The sequence below is a fragment of the Mus caroli genome, chromosome 1, assembly GCF_900094665.2.
Source record: "Mus caroli chromosome 1, CAROLI_EIJ_v1.1, whole genome shotgun sequence".
In the NCBI taxonomy this organism is placed as follows: domain Eukaryota; kingdom Metazoa; phylum Chordata; class Mammalia; order Rodentia; family Muridae; genus Mus; species Mus caroli.
In genome coordinates, this window is record NC_034570.1 from 68320541 (window position 1) to 68329108 (window position 8568).

Below are 8568 nucleotides of genomic sequence, written 5' to 3' on the forward strand. Positions count from 1 at the left end.
ACTGTCCGCCCCCAACACAGGCTGGCTGCGGCCGCAAGGCTAGGGAGCTAGAACCCAGGCCTCGGGCTCGTTCCCTTGCTGGGACAGAGGCTGAAGAAGGGGCAAAAGACGCGGGAGTTGGTAACGCCTCCTAAGTTCGTTGGGCTGGCGATCCAGTTGGACAGCCTTCTACCGAGCATCCTGCGCCCCCGGCCGACTTCCTCCCTGGCCCCCATCTGTACATCCCTACGTACTGTTCCCTCCCCCCAAACTCCCTCATTCCTGGGAAGTTTTCTCTCTTTACAGTCAACAAACCTGTCAAACGTCTCCCAGCCAGTCCCCCTTCCCCAGTTCTTCTTCCTCCCTCCCCCCTTACCCTTCTCGACTATTCATCCCGCCCCTCCATGCCCCAGGTCCAGGGATGGCAGGGGACAACCCCGCAGAGGCTAGGAGAGGGGCAGGCGGGCGGGACCCGCACCCGTGAGCGCGCGGCCCCGCCCCAGCACCCGCCCTCCGCTGCGCTCTGCGCCCGCCGCCCCGGGGCGCACGGCTCCCTCCCAAGAGTCCCGCCGCCTGACTGTCGCAACTGCCACCCCCGTGGCCCCCCTGTCCCCCTCCCCCGCCCACGCTCCGGCCCCGCTCCCCTCCCACCCCCGCCCCCGGCTCTGATTTCTTCTCTCCAGCGAGCTCCGCAGGAGACACAGGAGCTGGCTGCTGGGTCCGCTCTCCGCCTCCGCCGCGCCCTCCTCGCCCGGGATGGGCCCCCCCGCCGCCACCGCCGCCGGAGCCCTAGTCTCCCGGCCGCCGCCTCGGTCGCCGCGTTTGCCCTGAAGCCCGGTGCCCGCGCGCCCCGGCTCACCCCGCAGCTTCACTCCCCACCCCACCCCGCCGCCTCCCGGGCCAGACTGCGGTAGAGCTCTCAGGATGCTGCCGCCGGTGCCCTCCCGCCTCGGACTGCTGCTGCTGCTCTTGTGCCCCGCGCACGTCGGTGGACTGTGGTGGTGAGTGCTGAGTGGGACTGTCTCCCGCGCAGCTCCAAACACCAGAGGGTGGGGACCCAGAGCCAGTCTTGGGACTTGGCACAGCGATCCTGCTGCCTTCAGGCTCTACCCGCTCCAGGATCCCAGCTATCGGGAGGTTGCACCGGGACCCTCGCAGACAGTTCCTTTCGGGTCTCTGCCCGAGCACTCCTGAAGTGCCACTTTGACGTTCTGTACCCCTGGATACTCTATTGTGTTTTCTTCCCGTATAGTCTTCCTTCCCCCAAAGAAATGTGTCCAATTCACATCATCAAGGAGTTGGCAGATAGGTAGGGAAGAGCTGTTGGACATCATGAAATCCATAGTGAGAGTTTGGGTGAGAACGGGGTGAGGAGTTGGGGGGGGGGACGAGAAGGGCCCTAGAGCTAGATTTGGGGAACAGACAGGAACAAGGTGGAAAGCTGTAAGACAGAGAGAGTCAAACGGTTGCCTCTTGCCTGCCCCTCATTGCCTACCACCTCACCATTGCTGGCCCCTTCAGCAGTGGCAGTAGTACAGGAATAGGGAATGCAAATGGGGAAACTGAGTCAGGACTCTGACTTCTCTGCTTTCCCCATAGCGAGTAAGAAAGACAGGGGGGAGATCCCGGAGGCCCTCCCTTCCAGAACTGGGAAGTAAGGATTTTTTTTTTTTTTTTAATGTGTAGCGGAGGAGGTGTAGGAACTCTTGAGAGCGATCTGATGAAGCCAGTAGGAGCCTGGCCAGCCGAGAGATGGGGTAAATTCTCAGATCCGAACTCTGGGATTGGATTTAGCCAGAGCAGACACCTTCGAGGTGTTTCCAAATTTCGAGGGTTTCCAAAGCTTTGAGCCTTGAGGGGAAGGACAGAGGAGGGGCAGCGGGGAGGTGGGGGCGCCAGGACAACTCAGATCCAAATCTTCAAGACTTTTTTCCTCTTAGTTTTTTAGAGCCACAAACACCCGCCCGGAATAGTTCAGTGTTCAGAGAGGAGGAGGGATTTGGGCAAGAGTGCTGATAGATTAGCCAACCCTAAGAAAGCAAGGACTTCGACATTTGCATATCGCTCCGCCATTGGCTGAATTTCTACCCTCTCAGCCCTCTCACCCGCCTTCGCGGCTTTGGACCCAGGGGTGGGGCAGGCCCATCCCTCTCTTCAACAGAGATTGAGTACTATGCCCACACAGGAAGCTGCTGGCCGCTATCCTTCCGCGACGCGGGAAAGACATCCTCGTGGGTGTCAGTGAGAGGGCTAATACAAGATCCAGGTTCGGGTTAGGAAACATGCGTCTTGAGTTCTTGGTTTAGCTGCAATGCAGTATTTAGCAGTTTTGACAGACGTATCTAATCCCAGCTTAATCTGTGGTCTTGGGTGAATCGTTTTCCCACCTTGACCTACAAACTCTCAGTTTTTAAAGAACAATCTCCCTATGTGGCAGGCTTGCCGGGAGGGCTGTGGGGGAAGATCTATAAAATGATCTGACATTAGGAGCCCTCTTCCCAGTCCAGCCTCTCATCTCCCAGGTCTTCTCGGGATGAAAAGTGGGGTTACTTTCAATTCAAAATAAGGAGTAAAAAAATAAAAATAAAAATAATGTTTGGCCGTGAGCTCTCTCTCTCTCTCTCTCTCTCTCTCTCTCTCTCTCTCTCTCTCTCTCTCCTCCCGCTTACATACCTTTCATAATTTTGCCCCTTTTCAATATGTAGGGCAGTGCTATCCTTTCTATCTCGTTCTTCCTCCCCCAGTGGTCTAAATTGTTCTTTCTTACAATTAAAACCCCACTTCCTCCACAAAGCTGTCATTCTCCCCCCTCCCCCCCCCACGTCCTTGAGGCTCCCATTATGCCCTGAGCAACTATGCAGTTACTGCACTTTACTGACAATTGTCTTCTCTGGAATGTTTTTGCCCTGTTCCTGGAAGGCAAAGCCTTTGTCTGGAGAGCCCTAGAAGCCTCGGGTTAGTATAGGTGCTGGACACAGGTTTATGGAGTGTTGCTTTCTGGATTTGTATCTGTGAAGATCCCTTTGTTCGTTCAGGAAGGACTGCTGGGTGGGAGCCAAGCCAACGGCAGAGGGGCCTGGGCCCTCTGGAGACTGACCCTGAGGCTTCGAATCTGGGAGTGGGGGAGGAGGTGAGGAGGGCAGGTGTGGGAGAACACAGGGGCCTTCATGGCCACAGCTGCAGTGAAGAGTGAGAGGCCAGGGTGATAAGGTGACCAGCGAATGCTTCTCTCAGATGTGTCTCGGAGAGAACCTGCTACTCCCACCTGCCTCGGCCCCTCTCTGTCTATTTCTGACACTTAATTCCTTTGGTCTGAGCCCAGGCTGACTTTCATATGGTCTTTGCCTCTCTGCTGATGCTGCTGTCCTAACGTAGGCCTCCTGGTATGGGCTAGCGGGTAGATCTTGTTGGATGGTTAGCTTGAAGTTCTTGACATTTTCTACCCTACCTCCTCCCTGTTAGAGCTGGGTTCTTCAGGACTGGGGTCCAGGCCCTGCTTCACTGACCACCTTCTTCCCCTTTCTTCTCAGAGGATGATGGCCAGGCCAGAAACTCCATGGGTGGTCAGCAAAGCAGTGTGATCTAAGGCAGCCATTTCCACAATCTATCTGTGGTCAGGATAGGGGCTAAGAGGACTCCAGGGCCTCTGAGTGACTTGACTGTCCAGGTCACTAAAAGAGGGTCCTGGAGAGTGGCCCAGGCCTTGGATTCACTCAGGGACCAGGCTGCTGGTTCCAAAGAAGTTTTTCTTTCACCTTTCTTTTCCACTCCACCTCCTCCCAGTGCAACGCAAGATTTCTATTTTTAATTTTTCTTGTTTAGTTTTGAGACAGGGTCTTGCTATGTAGCAAATGCATGCCTTCCAAACTCTGCCGCCAGCCTCTGTGTATTTCTCCAATGTAACCATATCTTTGTGAATCACAGAATCCAAGATTCCAGGACACTGGCCAGGCCCTCTTGAGGTCATCTTGTTCAGCCCCTGCCTCCAGGCTGTCCAACCTATGCAAGAATCCTGTCCAGAGAACGAAGCACGAAAGAGACTCTGGCTCCCAGGTCACCGGATCACCCTCCTCCTCTGCTCCCTGCTCTCCTCTCCACGTCTGGTCCATCTTTATTTATACCTTCAATCAGTGGATCTAGAAAATGGCACAGTCTCCTAGAAAAGCCAAATAGATCATCTCCCTTCTCTCTTCCTCTTTCCTCTGGCTGTTTTATCTTTTCTGTGAAAGAAACGTATCTGCCTCCCCCAGCTCTGCCCCTCGCCCCTGTCCACTAGGAAGAAGCGGCCTAATCTGCCCCTAGCCATCCCACTTTGTCTCCCCCCCCCTTATGGAAAAGAAGCCAGAGCTAAAGGTTAAGGACAGCCTCACTGCTGACCCCACAGGGAGACAGGAAAAAGACCAGACTTCTTCCTGATGCTCAGGTTTTCTAGTTACCCTCTGCCATACCTTTGTGTGTTCACACTGGTCCTGGTCACTAGGCCATCCTGTCTTCATCTGGGGCTCCTGACCCTTCCTGGTCAATGCTGATGCTGGCTCTCATCAAGCCCTAGAGTGGGGATGGCTTGGGGGTGGGGTAGCTATCCAATCCCTTCCCAGGCCTCACTCAGCCTTGGCAGCTTCCCCTTCAGAGAGACAATGAGGCTGTGAGCAGAAAAGGGCAGGGGCAAAAGGAGGCTGGCTTGATCCCGGCCAGAGCATGCCCTGGGCCCACCAGAGTCCTGGCACTGTGACATTTCCTGGGGGGTGAGGCTCCCTTCTGCCCCATTCTCATCTGAAGCCAGGAGTTGGTGGCTGGAGGTCAGAGGGAGGCCCCATCACCAGGGCCCAGCAAGGGGGATTCCAGAATGTGTACTTTGATGGGGAAGTGCAGCTGTGGAGGGAATGGGGCAGGGCAGCAACCAGCCCAGGCCAGCCAGCAGGAGACTTCAGGAACCAGATGCCCACTCTCTGCAGACTGGTGAGAGCGCCCTCTAGCCAGGTATTTTTTTTTCCTGGTCAGCTGGGAGCGTGTGAAGAGAACTGTGGCCAGGGGAGGCATCTTTGGCTGGTTCTATGAGCTCTGAGGTCTCTGTTTAATCTAGAATTTGATCTGGAAAGGACTGAGACATAACCTAGTCTGTTATGGTCACTGGTGAGTGTAGAAGGTCCAGGGACAGGAGGGGACTTGCCCAGTGCTAAGTCTGCGCGTTGGGAGACAGTGGGGCTGAGTCCTGCTCCCTTTCAGTGTGCGGTGAGAGTGGGAATCTATCTGGATGAGGGCCAGGGCCTGCACAGGTCCCATTGCTCTCCATCAGACAGGTGCTCTTTATTCTAAATGCAAGAGCAGAAGGTAGGGCAACTGCCCACTAGGTGTCCAGGGGACAACATTGTTCCCAGAGCTTTGGCCAGTGGGAAACCCTTTTGCCCAGTGAGGTCTGTCTGGGAGGAAAAGCCGTGCCTCTTGGAAAAACAAACAAACAAACAAACAATGGAGACAGAAGTGAGAGGGATGACACAGGGAACCAAATCTCTCCTGTGTGAGGAAGGGGAATGGGGGCCACAGGTGGGCAGTGGTGAGGCAGGGGTTAATGGAGCTGGGGCATCACTGGCTTTGATGTGGTGGTTTGGGACTGGGGTAGGGACTGGGGGAGGGGAGCAGTAATTACCGAGTTAGGAGTTAGACAGAGCAGGACAGGACAGGCGGGCGGGCACAGGCCCAGCAGCCTCAGCAGCCGTCAGGCAACATTTTTTCTGCCCCCTTTCCACCATCCACCTCCCCCACCCCACACACCCCCACCCACAGCCCCAGGGCTCAGAGCTCCCTCTGCTGGCTCCTAGGAGGTGGGGTCAATGGAAGTATCTTGGGGGTGGGGGTGGGTAAGGAGTTAGGGCAGGGAGAGAGAGGCAGGCATGCTTGCTGTGAGGTTTTCCAAGGAGGTGAAGAAGCACTCACGTGGTGGGTGGTCCTTTTGGCCTCAGTGAGCCAGCTGGACTAGGTGAGGGTCCTAGAGGGTGCTCTGGCCCCTCGGTAGGCTGAAGGAGACCTAGATCCGGACTGGACAGAAAAGACAAGAGTATTGGAGAAAGAACATTCTTGGGACTCCACACATACCACCGACATCCTTACTGTTAGGCCTGCATGAGCAGGCCTGGGAATACAAGCACTTGCTAGGATCCACTTTCTGCATAGGCCATTATATGTGGAGGGAGGGTATTATGGTTTCCATCTTCCCATTGAGGAACTGGAGTTTAACTTTTATCATCCACCCAACAAGTATTAAATATGTTTCACGTGCTAGGGGCTTACTCCATAGCACACAAGCAAATGGCAGACCCCAGACCCATCCCCAGCCTGCATCCCTACAACCCTGAGTGTACTCCACCGATGATGACACGATGTCCATGTGTGAGATTCCTGTCTTTAATGAGACTTTTACCTAATTGTGGAGATGACAAGGAATCATGGTGGCAGGGCACACTCAAATGGGTGACAACTGGAGGATGCTGCTGGGGCCAAGCTGGTGCTCCTGAGGACAAGTGAGGGCAAGTGGAGAGAAACTGATTGGGGATGTCTGGATGACTTACAGTTGCAGAGTCTAGAAATGTAGAGGTGTGGCCAGGGATGGCGTCAAAGGTCTGACAGCAGGGATGCACTGTGTGGAACATACTGTGGGAGGCCACCTGGGGTCTTCCCATGACTCAGGCTGCCATTTCCTTCTAGCCCTGCTTTGGGGTTTATCATCTGATTTGAATAGGACTGGAGATTGAGCCCACAGCCTCAAGCATGCCAGGCAAGCATCCTATGACTGAACTTACTAATTTTGAGATAGGGGTCTTAGTAAGTCTCCCAGACAGTCTTTGAGTTTGCAATCCTCCTACCTCAGCTTCTTGAGTAGCTGCAATTACAGATGTGTGCCATCAACTCAACCCCTGTTGGTAGAGATGTTTGTCATTGAGACGTGGTCTTACCTTATAGACCTGGCTGGCCTAAAACTTGCTATAAAGACCACAACCTGCTTCTGGCATCCAAGGGTTGGGGTGAAAGCTGGATGCAACTATGTTGGGCTCTACTTAGATTTTAAAATTACCTGACTTGCTTTGCAAGGAGGAATCTCTCCAGCAAGTGGCCATCAGCTTCACACACGTGGCTCACCTGTGTGTCCCTGAGGTGGCTCTGGTGAATGAGCAGGTCACTGACATTTTCTTCTTCTCTCCGAATCCAAAGGTAGAAGAATAACTGAGGCAGAATCTCAGAGTCTCTGGGGCTCAGATCTATAACACATTGCCAGTAGGAACTGTCTGGCCTCTGATGCCATCTTATAGACCATTGACCCATCAGCCATAGTCCTTGAGAGAAAATTCTCAGTGTAAGTCACAACAGTTAGAATGGCCTGGTAGGCTTGTCCCTTCCTGTCTGTGTACTGAGTTCTTTTAGGGCTAGCCATGTTTTCTGTGCCCTAAAAAGTGCAGCATGATTATATCCACGGCCTACATAGTATATCTATTCCCCACCCTCACATAGCCTAGGCTTCAAAAATACAAATTAGACAAATTGCTCTAAAAGTGTACGTCTTCTCTAGACTGACCCCAGGTCAACATTAATCCAGACTCCCCCAAAGCAGAGCTCATTATATAAGGAAACAAAAGGGCAGGAAGCAAAGCAAAAGAGAGGGCATGGGAGAGGAGGGCGGAGAGAGTTGTTCTAGAAGTGAAGTCAGATCTTACCACTTGGAGGGGAACACTTGCATCAACTCCTCTCTCTCTCTCTCTCTCTCTCTCTCTCTCTCTCTCTCTCTCTCTCTCTCTCTCTCCCCCCCCCCCCCCTCTCTCTTTTTCTGAAGCCCAGAGAGGAAACTGACTGGTTTGGAATGGCTCAGCCCACCCAGAACTGACAAAAACTAGGGTCAGAGGTAGGGCTGGGTAGTTTGCTCAAAGCCCCTGTCATGTCTTTTCTGGAGTTTCATTTTCTATGTATTTAGGATGGGAGTGAGGACAGGGGGTAGGAACAAGCTGGTCCCTTGGGATTCTAGTGTTATCTCTGCCCATCCCTCCTCCTGACCAGCTGGTCAACAGGGCGATTTCCCAGGAAGTCAGCCAGCCCCTTAACCCTGTGAAGGGCCAGCCCCACCTCCTGGGGGCCCTGTCCTGCATATCCCATGCATGGTTCCTTTCCTATCTCTAACCCCTAGGAAGCAGACAAGGTCAAGAGGGTTCTGCAGTTCTCCCTTGCACGCCCCAAACTCTTTCCTGCTTTGCTAGGGGAGGGGGTGGGGTGGGGCAGAGTGACCTTGGGAAGATAAGTCCAGTCAACCTTGGGAAAGTAGGGAGTGTGCAGAGGGCAGGGACGGGATGGGGGTGGAGCTGGGGAACTTAGCAGGAGGAGATGGGGAAGGCGAATTTTCAGAAACCCTCACAGTCAGGAGGAGCTAAAGCTTGTAGGTGGTAGAAGGGACAGTGAATGACTGCAGAGAGGCCTGCTTGGCTCCTCTCATCTCAGCGGGGGGGGGGGGGGGGGGAGGAGGGGGAAGGTTTGAGGATATGACACTAGGAGTCAGGAAATGACACCAGGTCAATGGGACTGGACTCAAGGGGAGGCCTTGTGATTCAC

At 54.2% G+C, this 8568-nt stretch overlaps 2 protein-coding genes across 2 annotated transcripts in view; both read left to right on the top strand.

The window, feature by feature from the left end:
- Positions 1 to 383: 383 nt before the first annotated feature.
- On the top strand, positions 384 to 893 carry LOC110295431 (formin-like protein 20). The gene has a single exon (XM_021163939.1). The coding sequence runs from the start codon at positions 384 to 386 to the stop codon at positions 891 to 893; it is 510 nt and encodes a 169-aa protein (XP_021019598.1).
- Wnt6 (Wnt family member 6) overlaps positions 647 to 8568 on the top strand; it is a 14170-nt gene continuing 6248 nt past the window's right edge. Inside the window, exon 1 of the mRNA XM_021169683.1 lies at positions 647 to 980. Coding sequence (XP_021025342.1) covers positions 904 to 980 — 77 coding nt within the window. The 5' untranslated portion in view covers positions 647 to 903. The remainder of the gene's footprint in view (positions 981 to 8568) is intronic.